Source organism: Orbilia oligospora (assembly GCF_000225545.1).
Source record: "Orbilia oligospora ATCC 24927 unplaced genomic scaffold scaffold00097, whole genome shotgun sequence".
Lineage (NCBI taxonomy): Eukaryota > Fungi > Ascomycota > Orbiliomycetes > Orbiliales > Orbiliaceae > Orbilia > Orbilia oligospora.
In genome coordinates, this window is record NW_011645654.1 from 1,574,262 (window position 1) to 1,598,973 (window position 24,712).

General features: G+C 47.1%; 9 protein-coding genes across 9 annotated transcripts; 5 read left to right on the forward strand and 4 right to left on the reverse strand.

Annotated features, from left to right (window-relative positions):
• Positions 1–79: 79 nt before the first annotated feature.
• AOL_s00097g467 (uncharacterized protein) lies at positions 80–656 on the reverse strand (the record flags this gene model as incomplete). The annotated part of the gene is made up of 2 exons (XM_011126300.1): positions 80–114; positions 200–656. 2 exons carry the CDS (start codon positions 654–656, stop codon positions 80–82), a joined length of 492 nt encoding a protein of 163 aa, XP_011124602.1.
• A 3,410-nt stretch (positions 657–4,066) lies between these two features.
• AOL_s00097g468 (uncharacterized protein) lies at positions 4,067–6,509 on the forward strand (the record flags this gene model as incomplete). The annotated part of the gene is made up of 6 exons (XM_011126301.1): positions 4,067–4,248; positions 4,325–4,359; positions 4,464–4,530; positions 4,627–4,794; positions 4,864–5,237; positions 5,305–6,509. 6 exons carry the CDS (start codon positions 4,067–4,069, stop codon positions 6,507–6,509), a joined length of 2,031 nt encoding a protein of 676 aa, XP_011124603.1.
• A 1,348-nt stretch (positions 6,510–7,857) lies between these two features.
• On the forward strand, positions 7,858–8,764 carry AOL_s00097g469 (uncharacterized protein; the record flags this gene model as incomplete). Its single annotated transcript, XM_011126302.1, has 2 exons — positions 7,858–8,209; positions 8,316–8,764. The coding sequence occupies 2 exons, from the start codon at positions 7,858–7,860 to the stop codon at positions 8,762–8,764; spliced, it is 801 nt and encodes a 266-aa protein (XP_011124604.1).
• A 347-nt stretch (positions 8,765–9,111) lies between these two features.
• Positions 9,112–12,414, reverse strand: AOL_s00097g470 (uncharacterized protein; the record flags this gene model as incomplete). Its single annotated transcript, XM_011126303.1, has 2 exons — positions 9,112–10,937; positions 10,989–12,414. 2 exons carry the CDS (start codon positions 12,412–12,414, stop codon positions 9,112–9,114), a joined length of 3,252 nt encoding a protein of 1,083 aa, XP_011124605.1.
• A 756-nt stretch (positions 12,415–13,170) lies between these two features.
• On the reverse strand, positions 13,171–15,115 carry AOL_s00097g471 (uncharacterized protein; the record flags this gene model as incomplete). Its single annotated transcript, XM_011126304.1, has 4 exons — positions 13,171–13,219; positions 13,291–13,353; positions 13,410–14,010; positions 14,065–15,115. The coding sequence occupies 4 exons, from the start codon at positions 15,113–15,115 to the stop codon at positions 13,171–13,173; spliced, it is 1,764 nt and encodes a 587-aa protein (XP_011124606.1).
• A 552-nt stretch (positions 15,116–15,667) lies between these two features.
• AOL_s00097g472 (uncharacterized protein) lies at positions 15,668–18,227 on the forward strand (the record flags this gene model as incomplete). The annotated part of the gene is made up of 5 exons (XM_011126305.1): positions 15,668–15,919; positions 16,002–16,254; positions 16,361–16,560; positions 16,700–17,627; positions 17,695–18,227. 5 exons carry the CDS (start codon positions 15,668–15,670, stop codon positions 18,225–18,227), a joined length of 2,166 nt encoding a protein of 721 aa, XP_011124607.1.
• A 325-nt stretch (positions 18,228–18,552) lies between these two features.
• Positions 18,553–19,716, reverse strand: AOL_s00097g473 (uncharacterized protein; the record flags this gene model as incomplete). The annotated part of the gene is made up of 1 exon (XM_011126306.1): positions 18,553–19,716. One exon carries the CDS (start codon positions 19,714–19,716, stop codon positions 18,553–18,555), a length of 1,164 nt encoding a protein of 387 aa, XP_011124608.1.
• A 1,391-nt stretch (positions 19,717–21,107) lies between these two features.
• Positions 21,108–22,758, forward strand: AOL_s00097g474 (uncharacterized protein; the record flags this gene model as incomplete). The annotated part of the gene is made up of 2 exons (XM_011126307.1): positions 21,108–21,242; positions 21,328–22,758. The coding sequence occupies 2 exons, from the start codon at positions 21,108–21,110 to the stop codon at positions 22,756–22,758; spliced, it is 1,566 nt and encodes a 521-aa protein (XP_011124609.1).
• A 769-nt stretch (positions 22,759–23,527) lies between these two features.
• AOL_s00097g475 (uncharacterized protein) lies at positions 23,528–24,398 on the forward strand (the record flags this gene model as incomplete). Its single annotated transcript, XM_011126308.1, has 2 exons — positions 23,528–24,109; positions 24,171–24,398. 2 exons carry the CDS (start codon positions 23,528–23,530, stop codon positions 24,396–24,398), a joined length of 810 nt encoding a protein of 269 aa, XP_011124610.1.
• Between the last annotated feature and the right edge of the window lie 314 nt (positions 24,399–24,712).

A 24,712-nucleotide genomic window follows, 5' to 3' on the forward strand; every position in this document is an offset into this window, starting at 1 on the left:
AAGGCACCCCGCCCTCCCCAAATCCTTTTCAATATTAAGTAATAAACCCCCCAACCCTCCAAACTCCATATATATATAGCTACAAGATCCCCTCTACCCTCTCCAACCCCCCACCTAAAATCCCCACAGCCACGGGAAGTACGTCTTGCACTTCCTCTTTGGGGCCCTATAAATACCCCCCTCCCCACCACCCCCTCACATTCTACCGTCACGAAGGTTTGGTGGTAAACCTTCGCTTCGGTGTTCAGGACGAACGAAATGTTCGCCTGAGGATTCACCGAATCCTTGGCCTTTTTAGGGCACGGCAGCTTCAACGGATTTTGGTACCTTTGGAAGGTAACCGTTAATGGACTATCCGGCCTGTGAAAGGCACGGATACCGGTGGAATGGCCATCACCGGATTTTAAGGCGGAGGACTCATTGTCAACTCTACGCCTTCTGAGGCGTGCCACCGGTCTTCCATATTGGTTGACCGGTTTGGCAGCCCGGGGGGCGGCAGCGGCAGTGATTGTAGTAGTGGTAGTGGTGGTGGTGGGTTCGGTAGTGGGTTTGGTGGCGTCCACGATGGCCAAGCCCACGAAGGTCTTCACGAACTCCGACATAGCCGCCGCGGCTATTCGGTGAGCCATCACCTGCTCCAGGGTCAGGCCAAACATTCCTGTAAGGCCGCGCCGTGCAGGTGCCTTCTCAACCGAAGCAGCCGAAGCGACCACATCGGAATTCGGAACCCCGACTGGGCTTCCCCAAGGTGTGGGCCTCCTTTGCCCCTTCCTCCCCTGACCCCCTCGGAAGGGAAACAATTGTAGCAACGGAATATCGAAGAGTTGCCAATAACTCGTATAGACTAGCTACGAGAATAGATAGAACTTACTCTTGACGGTGCGAAACCTGGTTGGTGTTTTGGTAAAGATTGGATCTTTAGGAGCAGTATGGGCTGAAGAGGAGAAGAAAGGAGAGGGAGGAAAGAAAGAAGGGAAAGAATTTATGGAACAGTAGATTAAATAATGGGAAGGTGCTCAGCGAGAAAGGCATACACGGCATTATTTGAAAGCCTTTGCTAAGAGCGTCTACGGTGAATGCGAGTTGTCAATGGGCAGCCATTATGTGTTGTGTCAATGGAGAAATGTGTTGAGTGCGTTGGTTTTTAGCCCCATACATTACACGATCATACAGAGACTTGCATTGCATTGCATTGGCTTTGTAGCATGCGGTAAAAACAATAGAGGATATCTTAAGACCTTTCTAGACTCGAGATGCCCCCCTTTGTGATGTCTGGGAACGAGATCAGACACAATTTAATGTATCTTAAGCTAGATATATCTAGCGATAACATCCAACCTTCACATTCAGATTGGTTATGAGACTGATCCCTTGCAGCTATAGCACTAGCTTATCGATACATCGATATCCCCAACTAACTCACATATATCCAAGCACTTTACAAGAATAATCCGCTCTAGCCTGAGCTTTATATACATCCCCAAGACTACAGCTCTTCTTCCTATTTACACAGTCCGCTATCGGAATGAGCATCTTATCCTGTGCTTGTGGATCGCACAGACAGCCGATTACTTGATCTTTATCACCGTCGCATCCGCCGATTGGCAGGGAAACTTCGAAACAACGACGAACGCAATGTGGTGTGCCGTATAAAAGAGCATCTAGAAGGAGTTTTGGTCCTGCTTCTATAGGTATTGATATGACGGGTGCGGCGGTGGTGAGAAAGAATGTGAGGAGGCGGAGGAGGGTGAGGAGTTTCATGACAGAGGTTGCAACGTTGAAGATGTATCGATAGATATCGATATCATTGATGTTATATTATATAATCATAAGAGGTTTAATGATATGACCCCACTCATAGATAATATTTGTGAGATGCTAGAGATTGCGACTTTAATTGAAATATCTTGTAGGTTTGATACAGAAGCGAATAGTACTACGATTCGAAAGGTGTCGGTGTTCATAACCATCATTATATTAAACGTGATAAATTTATATATAGCACATGTCCACTGCACCATTTCTTCCCTTAATTTTTAAGGAAGCGCTACCGAATAAAACAATGCATGTTATATACCCTAACGTGCAAAATATATAGAAATCGATCGACGTTAAGAATTCATGGGCTGCTTTAGCTAGGCGATGTCGATCGATCTGGTTAACGTTCCAATCTGCATATCTCGCATGGCTTGTGAGAGGTACTTGTTAACGTTCTATGTGTTGGTGTTCTTCTCCACAAGTTAATTTAGTCAAATAGTAGGACCGGTAGTGTCTAGATAGATAGACAAATATATAGAGCGTACTGAGGAACTAAGTAATCGTCCTGAAATTTCGTAGCCCATGTCGAAGAGGTCTTGATCGAGAGACTTCGAGCCTATATCCATGCAATGGCTGGTACGGGTCGTATTTGTGGTGCGGCCGAGTTACGAGCTTCATTGCAAGCCCTGCACTGTCATGCGGTCCGAGCTCAGAAATTGCGTCGTCGCAGTTCCCGCCTTAACCCAGCTTCCCATTTGCATTCGCATTAGCTTATATGTATGTATTGTACGAAATAGCTCTCGATATCAGACAAAGACAGGGAGGTGATCCTGATTCTGGTCACATCTCACAAAGAAGCTGGGGGTGGCAGTTACTCATTCATATTGTATGCAAGTCTCTGCACCCCTTTTGTATTCCCATGCCTGTAAATGGGTTCACGTGGTGAAACCTACGATGTGAGAAATACTTCAAAGCCAAGGATTCGATTTCATAACGGTCCGTTCTTGAGGCCTAGTCCGGTTTTTTTCGCGAACGCCCGCATTCCTGTGCTTTCTTGTGATTTCGTGCAACTTGAACGGTTGAGCATGTGGTCGATTTCCAGCCTTATCGATAGGCAATTCAACCGGGCTTCACGAATTATCACATCTCTGGGCCCCCAATTTTTTCTCGTAAACCCATGCTGTCGCCATTCTACATAGTTGGTACAGCATTCTGCATCAAGCTTGCACAAATCGACTAGGATTGCATGCATCTTATGAATTTGTGGATGGGCTTTTGGAGCTAACGGTTAGCGGGGCTCGTTTCTCATCTCATTGCATTGCATCGTTCGATTCTCCTTTGCCCTCGATCGGTTTTCCTGCCAATCACAAGTGTGAACCAAACATTTGAACTTGCCCAGCGCCCCCAGAGATGACATGGGTGGCAGAACACCTTTGCAAAAGCTTGCCGTCTTGTTGAAACGGCTGGGTTTGAATATATCATACTACATATCGTAGATGTCCGAGAGGGTGCTTGAAATGCCCTGAGCTGAGCTCTGTACCGCCTCAGGTCTCAAACGGGCGAGGATGGTGTGCACATCATATCAGGAGAAACTATGTTAGAATCGGCAGCTTCCCATCAGTCGGCAGTCTCCACCAGCTAGTTCCCTATTTACTATACTTAAATAGTTAGTAGATAGATAGATAGAGAATGGATAATCGATAAGCCCCACTAATTAAAATCTCGTCCCAAGTTAAGCTTCACAACTTGGGTAGAGTCTCCTTTTTAAACTTAACTTGTTCGAATATGGCATGTCGATGCAGACGCCGAAGTGTCAAAATGCCAAATGCCAAATTGTACTTCCACATTTTTCTCGAAGATGCACTGCAGCCCGGATTCTTGGAACCTGGATGTATGGGGGGGTCAGTATGTGCACAGGCTAGCTCCTTCTGTATATTATCAAGCACAATCAGAACTAGGGCTTTGAAGGCGAAAGAGAAGAGACGAAAAGGAAGGCGCAGACCTGACCTCACCGTGAACAAAAAAGCCAAGTTGGACATTTTTTTCAATCTTAAGGCCTCCTTCCCGCACTTACACAGCAGAGCTAGTTGATACTTACTTAACTGTTAGTTATCCAAGCCCTTTCCCGTTCGCGATATTTCGATACGCCTCCCCAGGCTGGATCTAGAAAGTAGGCCGGGCCTGTTATAACTTCTCCAGGTCTTCGATATTACCCGACGGCTTGCCGTTTGCAGTTTGCGTCCGCCGCCACAGTACCGTGCAGAGCAGTGCAGGTTTCGGCACCCAGCGACCAGTCAGGATTGAAAGGATGGCCGCAACACAACCACAACAGCCAAAACCTCCCTCGCCGCAGCTGATGGACGAACACCATCCACCCTTTCTTCGACATTCATCGCTCACCCTTGATCTTGCTCTCGGGCAAACGGCTTCTGGAATGGATTTACCGCCAATTGCAGCGCTCTTCCTTATCCGATTCGACATCAAGGCTGGGTATGCAACTCTTCTTCCTGCATCTTGTGACAACTTTCCCGACCTGGAACGGGTGGCTGATTGGATTTGTTGATAGTTACTTGATTGAGTGGAAGAGGACAGCGACTGGAGGTTTGTTCCCTCGCCTTTTTCTTTCGGCTGGCTGTCTCCCGCCACAAAGAGCCACCATGGACGGATTGGGGACTTTTCGCGCTGAAATATCTCGTCGCTGTTAGTGAATATCGATGGAGTCGAATACAAATCGCTGCCTTCGGGGCTGCATAAGCTCAGTGAGGATTTGGTGTAGGTTTTATGCCTCGGGTACACAAATCTATAGATGGCTGCGGGAAAGTCGCTTATACAATAACATCGTATGATACACGATGTTGGAACTCACAGGTACTTTGTGCATCAGCCCTTTGCTGGTGTCGCAGCTTTCATAAATGCCCCGGCAGGCGAAGAAAACCGAAACTCGAATATGTTATCTGTTGGAGTCTTGGTTCCACTAGCGTACGGTAGACTCGGTCGAAGTTGGAGACACGCTCAGAATCTGAAGGAACTGGCTGTGTATGTTATCATACCAGGAATACGTCAATATGCATGTGTACAGGTACCATACTGACCATGGATCGCCAGCTCACTTGCTAAGAATCCGTCCGATCATGAACCCCTCAAAAATTATTTTACGCTTTATCATGCCTCCGACGAACTTATGGAACAACATATGAACAACAAGAATACCATCCCCCATTCGCCCGGGATCCCTCGTTCGGTATCCTTCCAGCAAGTGAAAAGCCAACCACGCATGCACCTCAGGCATAGATCGATATCGGATGCCACAGCCTTGCTTGTTCCTGGACAGACATTGTCACCCCACCACCCCGCTCTATCGCTCCCTGATTTTGTATTGGCATTTGGACCTCTTATCTTTCCATTGCATCGGGCAGCGCTTATGAGAAAGAGGATATTACTAGTGGCAGAGGCTCCTGTTGAGAAGGCTTGCAATTTTGGTACGGCTTTGTCACCTTTTTAAATGGGATAAGGTGCATATGTGATGCTGATGATGTCATACATTAGTTTACGATATCTCTGTCCTTTCGAATATCCCCTTCGCTGTCGCTGATCTCATAACTCCGGAGTTACCTCGCTTGAAGCCACTATTTAGCATCGGTGTTCATGATATCCCTACTCTCGAACTCGAGGCGGCTCAAATCAAAAACCGCGCTTCCGGCCTTCCATACACTACTAACGGCAGTGATTTGAACAATGCAGGAGAGCTTGGTAGTTGGGTTGCAGCAACCACGGACAGTATTCTTGCCATGAAGAAAGACCTTTACGATATCCTCGTCAAACTCCCACCCCCGGAGAGCGAAAACGCTAAAGAAAAAGTTTGGCCGACAATCGAACTTTCGTCAACAGGGGAACAGCTCAAGGCAACCCAGAGAGATCTACGCAGATACCGTGCACTCAAAAGGAGCTTGAGCCGGTATGCCAGTCATCCAACAGAAAATCCCTTCTACGACGATGTCCCAGATACCCACGACGACGACGATATGGGAAGTTCGATACACGAGTATGACGAAAATGATGAGTTAGTGCAACCAATTCTCGAGAGGCGAACATCCACAATATCAACTAGGTCGATACCACAATTCAAAGACATCGATTCAAATTCTGATCTAGAGGAAACTGTCTGTGAGAAGCTGTCGTGGCCTCAACTCGCATATGAAAGCTTCATATGGTGGGCTTCGGCAGGCGAACAGCGTATTGATATTGGAGACGGTGATTCTGAGGGACTAGAGGCGAGACCTGGGAGCGAGGACGAGGCTACAGGCTACAGTACACTAGCCACTCCCGGTGGACAGAAGCCAGTGTTCTTAGCTCATCAGAGAAGGAGGAGTACCGGGCTGAGTATCTCGGGTATGGATGGCACCGGGCCTTTGGGGAATGCTGAGATGGATATCATCGCATACTTCCATAGAATGACGAGTCGTATCGTGGGCGGTATGGCGGATATCATCGAAGCTAGCGGACTCAGTGAAGGAGAAGGCGAGGCAGCCCCACCAGACACAGAGGGATTTGCTTATAGAGGGGATATCGAACCTAGCCCTGATGATGATAGATGGGTCTTTATCAGCCCTGACGATATGCTGAGGCTTGGCTTAGATCAATGGAGCACAAACGATGAGAAGTTTTTGAGGGAGGTAACGAGGTTGTGGTTTAAGAGGGATGCGATGGTGGAGAGGAGTGGATTTCAGATTTGTGGAGTCAAGCTATGCTAGTTGGACTTTTTTATGGCTTGAAGTTTTCTTTGGCAATGTTGTTCATGGCGATCATGCTCTGCCTCGAGGTTGAGCATTCATATGCATCGGTGGCATCCATTCAACTTTGCATTGCATGAAAGTGGGTTTGATCTCCAACCTTTCATCCCAAGCCCGCCATTTCTTGGGACTACTTTTCTCCTCTCACGACCACATTACAATAACATATGGGCATATGGAATTTTAAGCTGTAACTAGGAATCATGTTCACTTCCCCCTACTCACCGGTCTGTTCGAGTATTTGGTGTTCCTGCTGGTTTTTTTCCTCTTCTTCTTATTTTCATTACTAGCTTTCATACCTTGCACTCTTAGCTAGCTTAGCTCACGTACTTAGCGGTTACTTTTTCTTTTTCGTACATATGTTATATTATTACATCTTTACATAGCCCATTTTCAACCACCGTATTTGTAATCTACGACATTTGATTAGACTGCCTTTGTCTTTGTCTTTGATCGTGAATAATATCATAAAAATAGAAACCGTTGTATAATCCAAGCTTTATCGATAAATCTCGATGTTGCGCATGCCTCGATGTCGTCGACAAGCCACCGGCACCATACCAAATTCGGTAGACTACCACATTTTCAACACAATTATGAAATATCGGGTTTGAATTCGCTTATGATATAACCGGTAGCAGAAGAACATCAGGAATTTAAATATATTTAGATATGCAGCATATATGAATATTAGTATATTCCAGATATACCGTTTTATATGTATATATTTCCATCTACTTATAATTCAGATTAGAGATCCCCTTGAATTCCCTCGCCCGTTCAACGATCCGATCCAGCCCTTGAAGTTAATAAAAAACTTAATACTAACAAGCTTTTTGTATTGCATCTGCAACCAGTAAGGGGCCGCGTAGGGGAAAGGAACTGATCGACGTTTTTGTTAGAAGGGGGAATGGGAGGTTCCGGTACTGCAAGCGGAGGGGAAGGGGGCATCTAGATTCTATATATTAATATATTTCTGATGGAAAGGCTTGTAAACTCTATATCTACTTGGGTTGTAGGGTAGGTTTTTGATGTTGGTCAGCGATAGAGGCGGGTTATTCGTACGATGTCTAATGAGGCATCTGGGAAAGCTTGGGTATAGTGCGGTGGACTAACTTCTTGAGCTTGAGACTTCAGGACGCATAAATAGTCTGAGTATTCATCCGATTTCATCTTCGTATAGCTTCTATTGTTATAATTATAGTATGATATAAAAAATTAATTCAAAAACCGATACTCGTAGACAATTGGGTATACAGACGCCTATCTAAACCGCCATCTCTCGATAATCAGCAAATATCAAAAAAAAATGCATATCCCCCTCTCTACCCTCCTCCTCTTACCCCTAACCTCCGCTCTAGTAGTAACCGACCCCGGCAAACTCTTCGCCCGTAAGAAGAACGGCTGGTGCGATATCCGCGGAATAGATCGTTACATAAACAACCTTCCAAAATCCGCATCTTCCAGCGTAAAATCATGGTGTTCCGCACAAACAGTTATAAACAATGGGACGGTTAATTACTTTGCTACTGTTACGGTGACGGACGATAATGGCGGGGCGAGGGTTACGAAGACTAGAACTACTAAGACGGAGACGAAGACTTGGACGAGGTATAGGAGGACTAAGACGGTTACTGTGAAGAGGAGGACTACGAAGACTTGTAAGTATTCTTTTTTGTCTATATATATATATATATATGTATATATATGCTGCTGCATTTATTTGAAAGTTTTTAACCTTCGATATTAATATTATTATAACACCAGCGTCTACAACATCTACAACCCCTGCCCTTGCAGCCCGTCAAATAACCACTACCATATTCTTCGATGAATCCGCCATAATCGGTGGAGACCCCATAAAACGCTCTAATCATAACAACAATAGCAATGATAAACAAGACGGGAACGAAAACCAAAACTTCCCAGTCCTAGATTACTCAAACAAGGGTATCAACTCCCTTCGCAGCGGCACACCAAGTAACTGGACCAACCTTCCCGATCGATTGATCCAAGTCCTTTGCGGCTGTCTTGATAGTCCGTGGAAGACCAAGAATGGTACTTGGACCAAGACGGGCCATCATACTAGAACTAAAACTTGGACTAAGACGGGGGCTAAGACTCGCGGCGGTACTACGACGGTTGATGTTGATGGGACGACTACTAAGACTGTGGATTCGTCTGGGGAGGCTACGGTTACTGTTACTGCGGAGTAATGGGGGGTTTATTATACACGTAGTTATGGTGGTTGGAAGGCGGGTTTGTAAGTGCGGGTGGTTTCTATGGGATATCTATGGTTGCATATACATGTATACATTTTATATTACTTAATGTGAAGGTGCGAAGGTGCGACGTTGTATTTGATTTTATAGTATCGACGTCTTAGTGTATACACACATATAATTAATTGGAAACTTAGGGTGGGTTGTATCAAGAGTTCACAATAGTAAAAATGACTGGTATTTAAAATGAAATTTTTTTATATATCTCTATGCACAAAAATGCTAACGACTAGATTACACAAAGCTTAAGATTAAAATAGACCCATAGGAAAAGCTACCATCTATAGCTCATCATGTCCTTCTGTCTTCTTTTCGGCTTCGGGTTCACCCCCTTCAGGGTTAACACGCTCAACCTTAATCTTTGGCTTCTCTTCTGCCTCACCACTCGCCTTCTTGGCCTCTTCCGCCTGGACATTTTCTATCAGTTTGTCGAGTTCCTCGTCACTCATGCCCTCGAGCATTCGGTTGACGGTGTCATCGATACCTTCAACACCCGCTAGACCTTCGAGTTTAAGACTCTTCCTCGCCTGTTCCTCCTTAAGTTTTCGGGCGGGGGTTTGTGCGGTCTTTGCCTTCTTGGGTGGTGGGGGTGGTGGTGGAGGGGCGTAGTTAGATTTTGTTCGACCGGAGAACTTCTTGATATCCTTTTCGAGTTTTTGGCTCTTGGATTTGAGGTCTTTGGAAAGGAGGGTTGGGTCCTCGTAGGCCTTGAGAACGTCTTGTTCTTTGGATTTTTCGGCGAGCCATTTTTCGGCTTCTTGGAGGGCTGTGTCGAAGCCTTGGCAGTCGGGTTCAGAGTAGAGTACGACTGGGGCTGGGGTTGGAGTGGGCTTCTTGGTCGACTTTGATTTGGACTTGGTGGCCTTCTTGGTAGTAGTAGAAGTAGAGGTGCTGCTGCTTGAGGTGGTGTCCTCAAGATTCTCGAGTGGATCTCCACTGCTGCTTGGGGAAGCGGAGGCATCGGTTGAGCTGCTTGATTCTGCAGACGCGGACGCTGCGGCTTCGGCACTCTTGCTGGCTTCAGCTTCAGCGGAGGCAGAGGATGCGGAAGCGGCAGAGGCAGAAGATGCAGAGGCGGCTGCCTCGGAGGAGCTAACGCTGGCAACAAACTTGGTAGAATAGCTTGACCAGCTCTCGAGATTCGCAGTGTGCTTCGTGACGGCTTGCTTCATCTTCTCCAAAAGTTTCTTTCCATCCTTGAGGTTGGTCTGGAGGCGAACGATACCATCTGGTCGCTCTCCGGCTTCCTTTCTACGGTTGCTGATGGGTCCTTCGAGATCCTTGAGCTCCTTGAGCTTTCCGAGGAGGATAGTACGGTCAGCAACGTCAGCTTCGCGGGTATAAATCCAGTCGGAGACTTCATTGATCTTGTTTTGGAGCTTCTCTCGCTGTTCTTCAGTGGACACGGCCACAAAGCTCTCAGATGAGAGGAGCTCGGTGGCGCGGTATGTGAAAGCCTCAAGATTGTTTCTAGCTTCCTCGCGCTGGGCTCTTGTGGTGTCATCTTGATCAAAGACCTGGAGCTTCTTCTTCGCAGCGGCAAATTCATCGGAGGTGAGAGGAGTGAGACCAGATCTCTCGACAGTGAAGGAGACTTGAACCTTCTCAATTGGCTTTCCATTCTCACCGGTGGGGGTTGGGGTAGCGGTGGTAGACTTAGTCTTCGATTTAGAGCTAGTAGTCTTTGTGGTGGATGAAGAATCTCCGGACTTAGAGGACTTCTCGTCTTCCAAAACCTTCTGGTCCTTATCTTTGCCAAATCCGAAGAATCCCTTGACATCATCAACAATCCCGGTCTTCTTCTCGTCGTATTCGCATCCAATGTCAGCAGATACAACTTCTGGGAGACCAAATTTATTTTCGATCTTAATGTCGACGGTTGCGGTGATCGTGTTTTCTAGGCAATTGACATCGGCCTTGAGCTTAGCAAGGGAGGCAGTCAAGTTGGTAGTTGTAACTTTGAAGATTTCTTCCTTTGGAGCCGCTGGGTCGAGAGGGTGGCCATTGATTTGGTAAAGATCGAAACTGAAGTCGTTGGTGGCCTTGATAGGGACGAAACGGCTGTGGCCTCTCCACGCTGGGGCGTTGAAAAGGTTTTGGTTGAGTTCTAAATATTCTCGTTAGTATTGATAGTAACTTCAAAGACGGGGTTGCGTACCCTTTCCGGTGGCCTCAGAGGTGTATCTCATTCCGACGGTGTAAGAGGACACATCCTGGACTCTGATATCCTTAACTCTGAAGAGCTTGCTCAAAGAGGCACCCCTGAAAGTGGCACCCATAACGGCGGCTTCATCACCGTTGACATTCTTTGAAAGTTTGTCCCCGACGAGTTCGGTCAAAATCTTCTGAACGAATGGAGCTCGGACACCACCTCCAAACATAATGACGCTGTCGATGACCTCCAATCCACCCTTCATTTTGTCGACGGCGTCGATAATTGGCTTGGAAATCCTAACGATATATTCCTTGAGGAGCTCCTCGAACTCGCTTCGTTGAATCTTCCTGCTTCTGAAGTCGACATCCGGGAAAAAACTTTCAATGGAACTGGAAGCCTCGGTGTTCGCACTAAGGATATGTCGAACCCTAGATGCCTCCTTCCAGAGTTTGGCGACTTGCTTTCCAGTAAGAAGGTCTTTGATTGGTTTTCCTTCCTTCTCTGCGATCTTCTTGCCGGCCTTGCTCTCCGCAAATTCATTAAGGAGGAGTTCGTACATCTTCTGGTTGAAGGTATCACCACCAAGGGTTCGGTCGAATCCAACACCAAGAGCAGAAACGTCAGTGACATTCTTATTGCTTCTACCCTCCTTCACAGTCTTGCCGCGGACCTGCACAACAGTTGCAGTAGTGGAACTAGCTCCCATATCGTAGATGATGTGGATTTCTTCCTTTGCATCTGGGGCAAATGATCTGGGGATGGCGTAGTTGACCGCAACGGCGACTCCATCACTGATGAGTTCCATAACGTTCATACCCGCAATTTCCGATGCCGCGATGATGGCATGTCTTTCCTCAGTTGTAAAATAGGCTGGAACGGTGATAACACAGTCTGTGATAGTGTTTCCATCATCGGCAAGAGCCTCTCCGGATCTTCTGACATTTGCTAACTGCATTGCAATAAGCTCCTCAAGAGCAAATTTGCCCTCTTGGGCAGCATTGCTACGGAATTCGACAGTAGAACGGCCGGCGGTTGGGGCAAGTGTCAACTTGAGATTTGGGAAACGTCCGACATAGTTCAATACTCTTTCGTCACTAGCTTCGTAGACACCCAAAAGTTGTTTTAAGTGCGGGTAAACATCATCCGGGTATCTTGCAGCAAAGTTAACGGCGTCAACGCCATATAGTCGTTCTGGGCTGCTGTTGGCGGGGTGAGTTGAAGATTTCGGTTTGAATGCTACTGCTGCAACTTCTTTTCGTCTCGAGTCCTTTGTCAAGACGATCTCGATTGGAATACCTGGTTTCACCAGAGCTGCCTTGATGAACTCGCTGCCATAGTCGATTCCAAGAATCGACGCCGATGCAGATGCCAATGAGCTGAAGACGAGGGTAAGAACCGCAAAGGTGGTTGTGCGATTTGTGTATCGCATTTTGTTTGAATCACAGCCTTTGCAGGCTCAGAAATTATGGTGGTAGTGCTCAATAACAAGGGCGTATGTAAGGTTTGTTGTGTGGTGGTTTGTGCGTTAAGATACTTAACGACTTATAAATGTAATGATATGAAGCTGATGAAGGAAGGTCAACCCGATCCAATGGGAGACAAATGCAACTGGATTCACAGAGAAAGAAAAAACTTGGTCTCGAAGAGGGACACAGATGACTATGCGAGGTCCATGTGGCCAACTGGTCCTGCTCTTGTAGCCTCCTGCGCCTTAGGGAATTTTGAGGTTGGGTCAGTTTGAACAGCCTGTCAATATTTCGTCGGATACCTGCAGGGAAGCGGAAGAAGCCTGAAAGCCTACCCTGTGGAGTCAATTGGCTTGCAATTTGGTAAACGAACAACTCTATGACTTGATAGTTAGCTAATGCGAGGGTAATAAGAGCGGAATGTCGCCACGGTGTCAGCAGGCCGGTGAGGTTGTGAGAACAAGTGGCCTCTCTTTCTCCAACATCGTTTCGTTGTTGTTTCGACGTCAGGCCCAACACAGCTGCACAGACCAGGGCCATTCTGGGCGAGCCGGCATCCCGGCTATTCTGTTTCGGGAAAGTGGGGGGCTAACAAACATCTCGAATTTGGGGATGGGATGGTGGGATATTGAGGATTATAGGCCGCTACGTAGTATGTTCTATGAGATTTGGGTTTAGATATGTATGTACAAGCACTATATATATTGTATCTACAGATTTTACAATGGGATGACATCGGGTGTCGTTACACGTTGCATGGTTTCGTATCTAGAGTATTACATATATTAGTTAGCTTGGACATCACCCGCAAGATTCTTAATAGTGTTTGAACCACTTACCGTTTTCCTCTGAATGCCCAGACTCCCCAGTTGCTTTGACTCAAACCCCCGCTTGGATCGGTTCTATATAACTAGTTAGGATCGAAATCGCCAAATAAACGCTATAATAGGGTACATACTCTAGAATGTTCCACCTTAAACTACTAAACCGGTTCTGACCAGGCTCCATGAGGACATCAAACTCGCCCTTTGCTGTATTGTTTACCCATTCGACATCATTATCCATATCTTCCTTGGTATAACCCGTTACGATAACCGGGCACTTCGTTTCCAGTAACATTGGCAGTGTTTCTTCCCAATTTGTCGCACTAGCCGGATGGCTAAATCCTGGGTGGAACAGTACGAAGACATCGAAGTACGGATCGTAAGGCGCAAACATTCCTGTCTTATTTAGAGTATGGAAATACTCATTCGTACTCGAGATCTTCATACGCGGTGCTGGACGCTCGTACAGAGTGCCGAATGGATTCCCGGGCGAACGTGGTGGAGGCGGCCAGTCCAGATGCCTTGGACGCTGGAGGAAGACTTCAGGCCCGATGAATGCAATATGGAAGTTCACTCGCGGGAACATGAAGGGAAGCTGTGCCCAAACTTCGCGAGGAAGTGAGGCCTCGCCACGTGCCCCCAATACAAAGATACGCATTGGCGGTGGTATCTGCTTCTGGCCCTTGAGAGTACCATCGCTGCCAGATAGAACCGGATGGAGTGAATACCTTGTTGCTATAGATAACATTAGTTCCGTTGAATCCTGAAGTATCAGAGAAAGGTTCATACCAGCAAAGCTCTTCAATCCTTCATATGTTAATCGATTGTTAAGGTTATAAGGGCTCAACTCATGAATGACACTTCCAACCGTGACAGGATATGTCAACAACTTGGTGACCTGTCGCAGCGCTCTCATATCATTGACAGCTTCAAATTCTCTTGTATATAAGAAAGTATCCCAATTTGTAAAGTTGATCAGACAATCATCTTCCTGTTCTAATAACTGATACTCGAACTCGGGAAATTCACGCCCAGACCTCAGGTCGTGTTCGTCTTCGTTGATTTCTCGCAAGGTTTCGCACACCAAAACATGGTTCTCATAGTCATCCATCCAGTGGTCCTCGCAACAGTAAATTGGAATTCCACAGTCAGGACACTCGAATTTGACCTGATGTTTCCCAACCTCGTGGGCTACATCGACCGGGCAGACCGCTCGCTCCTGAATTCGTTTGCCCATCTCCCTCATCTCCGGTATAGGCGACTCTGACAACGGATGGAACAAATTCGTTTGCGAGAGCATAGGAACCGAGGGTACCTTTGCGGGCTTCGGGTTTTTCCATGACTCCTTGACCTGCTTGATCCTTTCTTTTCGACGTTCGTGAGACTGCATGACCGGGAACCCGGGCTCGGGAACCTTATCCGGATCATTTCGGTTTAGGAAAGAAAATATCGACTGTAGAGGTCTTGAGGACTTGCTGTATGTCCTACATTGGAGAGCATTGCGGGGAAGTATTCGTGTAAGTCGGGCCGGGTCGGTTACAGAGGCGCCGGTGCTGGTACAACCTCGAAGAGTCGCCGTTACTGCTCTAGACGACTTCATTGGGAGCAGATGGCCGTCGACGGCTATAGCATAGTTCGAAGACCTTGTTCTAGATTCACACAGATAGATAGATAGACTCCCCTGATGCTGTCGAGAGTCTACTGTGGTCCTGGTCAGGCTTGGTCCGGTCTGTTGTTCGTCTGGTGGTCTGTCGTCGGAGCGAAAACGTTTGGAGACAAGGATGTTCAACAGTGTTGTGACCGGGGTCTGGTCGCATTGGGTCCCTTCTGTTCCGTCCATCATGTCATCCCGCAGTGGACCTAACTGCAACCTTCAATTAACTGACAGCGTGGTCACCAACCAAACCGACCATCGACACCATCCATTTGTCACGATTCACGATCCCGGCAGCCAGAGTCTGAGACTCAGCTTAGACCATCGGACATCGATATCTCCACATGCATGCATAACGCTGCAGATTACGCACCGGCAGCCCATCTTCTCGCCGAATTAAATAGATAATCGTGCCAGGGTGTTAACGTGTTGAGATCGCTGGTTTGAACTGACATTCGCAACGCACCGCTGCTCAGTTAGCTCGTTCACCTTACAAATCAACCCAGTACTAGTTTAATCTGAATTGAATTGAATTGGATTAATTGGATTCAAAGTCATCGTAAGGAGTCCACGGCCCTTGTTAGTATATCTGTGCGCCAGCTAGCTACTTCCTACTAATTGAACCTTACGCTCCTAGTGATCTCCATTATCGCTGTCGGATAGGCATTCGTTTGTCCATTGACGATATCTGCGGCCTTTCAAGGTTTCAACAGGAGGCATCGATATATCCCTCTCAACATGTCTTCATCTCCCTCTGGATCTGGGGAATCTATGAGGAAAGATATCACTCTCAAGTTGATGAGGCCTGGTTTTCCAGAGTCTCAAGATTTCACTCTTGCAGTCGATCTATCGTCGACAGTTCGCGGACTCAAGAATCAAATCCAACACCTCGTTGCAGAGCACCCGGACGCTGATTCCTTGAGGGTAATATATGGTGGTAGGCAGTTGGCTGATACCACTATCTTGTCGGACGCATTCCAAACGGTGTTGGTATGTTGAAATCTTCTTTCTTGTTTACCATTTATATCTGATCGTGATGATGAGCTTGGATCCTTAATCTAACGTCTTTCAGAGCTCTGACAGCCCGAGGCCCATCTACCTCCACGTCGTTATACGTCCTAGTACTAACCCTCCTAGAAGTGGAAACCTTCCTGCTCGTGGGTTCTTCACGTCTCAATCTGGTCCCTCAACAGCGTCCCCATCAGGCGCCCCATCTCAACCACATACGCCGTCTCCTACACCCACAATCCCTCAAGGTCAAACTATAGGTGCGAATACTAGCGGGGCACAAGGTTCCAATCCGGCGGCCGCTTTGTTTGCCTCAGGTACTACATTTCTCCCCAATTACCTTAATCGGCCTCCAAAGCATACTAGAGGACATATAAGCAGTAATTCAGCTAGTTACGGCTCTCGAGACTAACCAACGTTTAGGAGGACAGGAAAATACACGTACGATTAGGTTTACCCGACAGGTCACAATTAGCGCCAATACCACTGTTTTCGGTCCCCATGGGGCCCATGCTCAAGGTCCTGGCTTAGGGGGTAACAATGGTGAACCTTCACAGAACCGGGACCCCATCACGAACCGAGATGGCGTGAATTTAGCTTCTGGATCGCAATTTACTCCCCAGGTCAGTGGGCCAGCAAATTCTCCTTCCTCTGAGACCGGGCTTTGTCCTAATATCAGAGTCCCTTGTTCATTCTTCATTCCCCTATTCAATACTTCGACATATGACCCACATGATTTCTAAACTAATCCTTCAAACACAGGCTCAAGCTCTTCGCTACCGGCCCCCAAGACAATCTAGTTATTCGGAGGGAGAACTACATCAGCATCAAAATGCCCATTTCGCTGGTGAATCTGCTTGGGGCCGACATCTTCCTCCTCCTCCAAGCGCCACTTCTGCTGGTGATTCCCCTTGGGGCCGACATTTCCCTCCTCCTCCAGATGCCTATTCTCTTAGTGATCCTACCGGCTGGCCCCGACATGCTCTTCAAAACTCGCCATACGCGGGCCCGGGGACATATCCAAACCCGTCCTATCCGACTCCACGACAACAATTTTACCTGGCTCAAGGCCCAAATGGTGAAAACAACCTTCTCGTACCCCCAGCCCCACCTGCTCCACGGCCGAGTCCATGGTTGTTTCCACCACGAAGAATAAGGTCGCCGCTTGCCCCGGTGGGCACTCATATGACCCCGCCCCCGGGGTTCGATTTGGATGAGAATCTGAGTTCCGAAACGCGCTCGCCTAATACTATCCGTCATTACTCGCCGGATGACCACCTACGAGCATCTATGTATATGCAAATAGAGCCTACAGCGGTCGCGGAAGAGCTTTACAACCTCGAAAGAGAACGAAACGAGTTGGCCCGAAGGTTGGAGCAGGATTTTCGAAGAGACCTCCTTGCCCTATATCATCGGCCTGCACATACCCCGAATGTTCCAGTTCCTGTTGCAGCCGGACCTGCTCCGGCTCGACCACAGACTTGGACGGATTATATCATCAATCTTATAGCATGGCTTAATGGAGGGAATCCACCGATACCCAACGACCGTTTTTTCGAGGTCGCAGCGGGATGGCTGATTGATAATATTTGGTTAGCCCTGAAGCTAGCATTTGGGGTGTATATATTGGGTGGGGGCAGGGGTACACGTCGTGATATGATACTCTGGGCTGTTGCTGCAGTTGTGTTTCGTAAGTTGGCTAAATCATTTTTCTTCCACGACCTGGACTGTTAGGGTACTAATTTGGGAACTTTTAGTCGCACAATCGGGGATTCTACACTTTCTGCTGAATCACCGCCTTCAAAATATCTTTAATCAATTAAATGCAATCCTGCCAGACCTGGATGGCGACCGCTTTCAACCGCCTGCCCAGGTTAATCAGGAGCAGCAGCCGCAGCCGCAACAACAACCACAGCTAGATGGGGCGCCTCACCCCCAACAATTAGCAGACAGGTTGATGCAGCAGCGGAATAATCGTCGGAATGGTGGGATTTGGGATAATATCCAAACCAGCGTAGGGATATTTATGGCTAGTTTGGTCCCCGGTTTAGGGGAGCGTGTGGGGAATGCTCGACGACTTCAGCTAGAGGCATTAGAGGCAATAGAGGGTGGCCAGCAAGCGGATCAAGCACACGGAGGGCCCGCGGGTGGCCGAGAGGGCGGGGAAGGAGACGATGGTGCTAGGGCTAATCAAGCTGAGCAGGCGGCGGGTGAAGGTGGTGGTCGTCAACCAAATCCTCCCAATCAACCGGCGCAGGATCAAGACGTTCAACCGTTATTCGGACTCTAAGTTTTATTTTTTACCCTGCTCTTTACTTTCATGGAGCCTTTTCCCACTTTGCTTAAGCTCACCCTTCCTTTCTTTCTTTCTTTTTTTCCCTTTCCATCGGACGGACTGGATTTCCCTTGCTAGCCTTCAACCGGTTGTGGCATATAACGGTGTTTTATAGTATTGAGCGCTTTTTCTTTCGTTTCTTTTTTCTTTCTGTACATATTCCATCCGCGACATTGTGATGACAGGAGGAACGGCCGTAAAACAATACGAATGCATGGTAATAATACATTACGGGATTTACCTAAGTACCTAAGCAATTACTATCGAAATTGGTACCTAGTTAATTATCGATAGGAGTGCGACCTTCGGCTTCCCATCTGCTGACGATAGTTTGAGCTTGCTCTCTAACCCAACGCCAATTTCCCCAGGTGCCCCAGCCGGCCATAAATCTCATCCAATCGACCAGGGCAACATCCCATTGTTCTTTCAATGCGTTATACGAATAACCAGTTTCTTCTTCTAGTTTCTTGCCTTCGTGGGTAGCTTCATAAGCTTGTTTTAGATTTGTATAGTATATTGCAAGTAAATTGTCTAGATTCTTGAGAAGGGATCTGTCTACTGTTGTTCCGATGAAGTATACTAGATCGACGGCTGGGGTTGAGATTCCGCAGTATTGGAAGTCGTAGAGTGCTGCTTTTAGATCTGTGGTATTTGATGATGATGATGATGATGATGATGATGATGATGATGATGATGATGATGATGATGATGATGATGATGATGGTGATGAGGATAAGAATATATTTGCACCTTTGACATCACCGTGGATTAGAGTTTTCCATTGTTTATTTTCGGATTGGATTCTTCTGTCGACATCCTTGGCCCACGGTAATAGGTATTTATCTTCAGCGTGCCAGTCGTCTTTTAGAGAATTTAGTTCGTCGGTTCTGGTGGCTAGGTACCAGTATCCACCTCTTTCCCAGATACCGGTTGTGGTTGTTGGGGATTGGACGGATAGAGGTGCGGGGACGGCGGTGGGGGATCCTATCTTGGGGGATAAGATTGGGGAGATCTCTGGTGCCCAGAATGTGGCGTGGAAACCGGCCAGCCAGGTTAGGACGGTGGTTGTGGGATGGATTGGGAGAGAGCCGTAACAGGTTACTGGGTAGGAGGTTGAGAGGTCTTCGAGGAGGAGTTGGCCGGTTGAGTCGTTTATTGAGATTGCTTCTGCGACTTTTGTGGATTGGAGGGGGGAGAGGAGGGGGGAGAGGTGGGTGTAGAAGTAGCGTTCTACGCGGTAGGAGATGAGTTTTCGAAGGTGGGATTCGTCGGGTGGGGATTGGGATGGGGGGGAGTTGGGGGGGAGGATTGATTTTAGGATTAAGGTTGTCTTTTTGGGGGAGGAGATGTGGATGCGGGTGATGGAGCCGTAGTTTGACCACAGGCTGCAGATTTGGGTGATGGAGGTTTGGATGTATGACGCCGGGAGGATGGAGGAGGTCATTGTTTATAATATGGGACTGCAGCTGATATAGAATGGGGGATATGGGAAGGGAGGGAGGGGGGGGAGGGGAGGGAACAACGCAGCGGGGTGTGGTATTTCGGAACCACCTACTACCTGTCCTAGTAACTGGAATGGGAAGTCTAATTGAAGAAGAGGAGCACGTGACTGCTTTGAGGGTCAAAAGTCGGGTTTCCAAAAGTCGTCCACGACAAATCCAGGTTTTGAAGCTCAAAGATATCACGTGCCATGTATACTTAGCTACCTGGAGGACTAGATCACATGATCATTTTGACCTTCAGAAGACAGGCTTCTAAAAGTTGTCCACGACAAATTGTGGATGTTTTGAAGGTCAAATATGTCACGTGCTGGTCTATCTACCTGGTAGGTACTAGGTAGGTAGTGTAGACTTAAAAAGTCTTTGAGTAGAGCACCTGGTAGCTAAGGCAGAAGAGCCAGATCACAAGACTACTTTGACTTTCAAAAGGCAGGTAGGTTTCCAAAAGTTGGCCAAGACAAAGCTTCTGCAGCCCAAAAATGTCACGTGCCAGGCAGGTACAGTTGGAAGTACAGGTCACGTGCCTATTTTGGCCTTCAAAAGACAGGCCCAAAAACCAGCCACGAGGAAAAGATAAGACTTTTGAAAGCCAAAATTGTCACGTGCTGGCCTACCTACTTAGGTACTTAGGAAGCAGTACTGGAGGGAAGTACTTGTTGAATCCAGGGAAGCTGGAAGGGTCTTTAGTAGAGTAAGTACCCAGTCGCTGGGTGGAAAGGCCATATCACATGACCAATTTGGCCTTCAAAAGGCAGCCTTCCAAAATCCAACCACGAGCAAAAGATAGGACTTTTGAAAGCCAAAATTGTCACGTGCGAGAACTGATAAGTCATATGGCATAAAATTAAATAATAATATCATTGTGTTGTTTGAGGTTGACAGTTTTGAATGTCAAAATTGTCACGTGATTTGATAAGATAGGATGTGTTGTGCTGTGTGGTATTCTAGCAGACCCCGGACCCCAGACCCCTGTCGCCCTTGCTCAGAGATGATGACACTGGGTAACTGGCTGTGCTGTGTGTGTCCTTTGTTATTGGTAATTTCGAGAAGGAATACTTCTGTGTAATCAGGAATGCAGGCAAGATGCACTCAATGGCGACGCACGCTGCATCTTCAATGACCACCACCACCACCACCATCTCCTCCTATCTGGCCTTAACACCACCACTACTATCTTCAGTCATCACCATCATCACCACTTCATCCGGCTAGATCTTTTGCTTCCCGATCACTTCCTAGACTCTTACCCGATCATAACCTAAATTAATCCTCACAAAAGAACAGTATCACATGGGAGAACACAAACACAAACATAAACATAACCACCACCACCACCATGTCTTCCTCCGCCGGTGATATCTCAAACCTCTCACAGGCTCAGCAGGAAGCCCTCGCCCAATACCTCTCCGTCACAAATTCGGACACTACACAAGCTATATCTCTGCTCGGAAGGTGTCAGTGGAACGTCGAGGTCCGTCACCCCTTATCGTCGTCATCATAACAACAGAGAGTCGCCGTCATCATTATCAAGTCTAACACTATTCCTTCCCTCTTAGATCGCAATAACCCGCTTCTTCGATGGAGAACCCGCCGTAGATCCCGTAGCCGAAGCACAAGCCCAAGAAGCCGCCGTCAGAGCTGCTGCCGCCCAACGTCCCCCTCCCGTACCCCTCCAGCGTCCGCCTCATCCCCTCATAGGGAACCCCAGATCCTCAGCTTCGTCTTCTCGTTCCCGATCTAGCGATATAATACCCGCCCCTCGAATAGTCCCCCAACCGAACATATCCGCCCGCCGTCCACCCAGTATCCTCGCCTTGTTCTTCCTCCCCCTGTCGGTAGCCTGGCGAATCACCCAGGGCTTCGCATACCTATTCTCGTCGCTATTCCCATTCCTACCTCGACTTCTGTCGAATTTCTATTCTCCATTAAACCGGCGGGGTCGTTCTACCACTTCCAGCCGGCGGAGTCTGAACCCGCGCGATACGGCCAGTCGCTTCATCCGAGAGTTCGAAGAAGATAATGGAGTCACGGGACTCCCATGGTTCGAAGGTGGATACGCACAGGCATTGGATCTTGCGAAGAAGGATTTAAAATTCCTTCTGGTGGTACTGTTAAGTCCCGAACACGATGATACGACGAGTTATACGAAGGAGACACTATCAAACCCGGAGTTTGTAAAGTTTATTAAGGATCGGGATATCATATTATGGGGCGGTAGCGTTGCGGATTCAGAGGCATATCAAGTATCGACGGCTTTGATGTGTACTAAATTCCCGTTCTCGGCGTTGATAACGCATACGCCGCAGACTTCTTCGACGGCAATGTCGGTTGTTACGAGGGTCACGGGGGTTGTTTCGCCTCAAAAGCTTATTTCCAAATTGACCGCTGGGATTGCGGCACACTCCGAGGCGTTGAACACGATACGATCACGAAGGGCGGCTGAAGCAGCGGACAGGAGTATCAGGGACGAGCAAAACAGGGCTTATGAAGCGTCGCTAGCTCGGGATGCAGAAAGGGCAAGGCAGAGAAGGGCGGACGAAGCTGCTAGGTTAAAAGCCGAGCAAGAGGAAAAGGAAAGACAGGAAGCGATGGAGTTGGAGGAGAAGAGACTTCTTGCTTGGAGGAGATGGCGGGCTCGGGGTTTGAAAGCTGAACCGGAAGCTGGGCCGGCGACTTCGAGGTTGGCACTTACGTTATTGGACGGACAGAGGATAGTCAGACGGTTCGGGCTGGGGGATTTGGTGGAGGATGTTTATGCGTTTGTGGAGTGTTCTGGTGTCGAAGCTGGGAGTGAGTCTTCTCCGCCTGAGAAGTATGAGCATCAGTATGGATTCAAGTTGGTCAGCAACCTGCCGAGAAAAGTGTTTGAGCCGGACCAGGGGCAGACGGTTGGAGATAGTTTTGGAAAGTCGATGGTTTTGATTGTTGAACCTTTGGCTCATGAAGAAGATGATGAGGATGAGGATGAGGACGAGGACGAGGAGTGAATTGTATAGATGTATATCATGACGGTACTTTATTACGATTATTACATTATCTATTATTATTATTATTACTATTACTACCTTTTCCTTTGATGGCATTCCAGCCTGATAAATTTTTTTATATTATTATTATTCTATTCTATGATATTTTTTTCTTTTTTTTGTATCCAAAATACCGGCAACTATAGCTAACTTGCAGCTTTGTTTTTTGGGCATGATTATTATGTTAATATAATGGAATATATGGAGTCCAGTCATCTTTCCCGTCGGGAACCGAGAGAGGGTTTCATGAATTCAATGATTCATCGAGAATCATGAAAGCACTTTATGTATGAAATATCGATGTCAGTCAGTCAGTACCGAATAAAGCTACGATTGATCCCTAATTTCCCGGGAACCTTAATAGAAAATTAATTAATGCAATGCAAGGCCTCTGGGGAGGGGGAGTCATACAATATCGATATCCTTCTTTAGTAGCACCTTCCAAGGCATCATGATCGAGCCCCAGTTTGGTGCATGTGAGTCAACACAGCTGCCCATATTCCAGCATATTAGCGTTGTAACATGGTGGATATAAATCCAACAGAGCAGCAACTGTTCTTCCAAACTTCTCTTTTATCTGCATTATCATTATTATTATATCGATACCCTCATAGAATTCTCCTTTTTTTCTCTTTTATCTTTTGGATACCCACCGTTTGATACCCAAAAAGTCCATAGACAAAAAATAGACAAAAAAAGTTACAGTACTTGTATTATTATATATACAAAAATGCGACACAACGTTCACTACAATCCAGTCCACAGGCCACAAACCCGCCCAAATATTAATATCAATACCCACGACCAAAAACACTGTACCTGGTGTCATCCACCAGCTAAATCCAAAGGTTTAGGTCCACCGACATCGTGTGAACAACAATACGAACCAATCTGTTCAAACCCATACGCTCTCGAAATCCTTACCAAAAAGACATCATTATCCCGACAAGCAGTTCTAAACTCCATGATGCTTTCTTCGAGGAATATTCATACTACACCGAAGATGATCGAGTCATCATCACCATCAGGTGAAAAAGTTACGATTGGTAAAAAGACCAAATCGAGGAGAAAGGGAAACATGGGTTGGAGGGATTATAATGAAGAAATGGATTTGGATCAAGCTAGGTTGATCAACTGGGAGAATGAACAGAATTTTGAAAGACATGATGTTGTCTTTGAAGAGGATTGGCCGACAGAGGATGAAGTTATTTATGGAGAGTATTTGAAGACGGTGTTTCCGGAGTTCAGGGCGGCTTTGAAGGATAGACTGAGGAAGGGATTGATGGAGGATCAGAAAGTGGTTAGTGATCAGGTTTGTTTATCCTTCTTTACCCTCCACATACTATGTGTGCTAACGATGGGATGTACAACAGGAACTAAGGAATATGGGATTACTATATGACTCTAACTCTGACTCCGAAGAAGAACAGGAACGTGCTCTGGAGAGTCGAGGTCCCAATACACCTGTTTCACGCACACCATATTTGACTCCCATGTCCTTCCTGTCGGACTCAGATCTTGATGAACTATGGGAGATTGTCGAGGGAAGACGGTTGCCGGTTGAGATGAGAGGCGAGTGGGATATCATTAGCGAGTTTTGAATCACCATTTCTGTCACCACCACCAATACCACCAATACTCGTGCTTTATAGTTTATTATAATACTGGGGGTGCGTCTTTTTATTATATTAGAGTGGATGGCTCGGTACGGCTTTTGACGGCGTTTTGAATGGGAGGTTTCGTTTAGGAGTTCCTTTTAGGCGAAGCAATCGATTGGAGGTGTATTTCCTATTTGAGGGATTCTTGTATTGGATATTGGATATTGCATATTGCATATCGAGTATCAGATGTCGGAGTACAAAACGGTATGGTTATATGGCGTACCTTTTTTATTCCTTCTTCGTTCTTTTTTTTC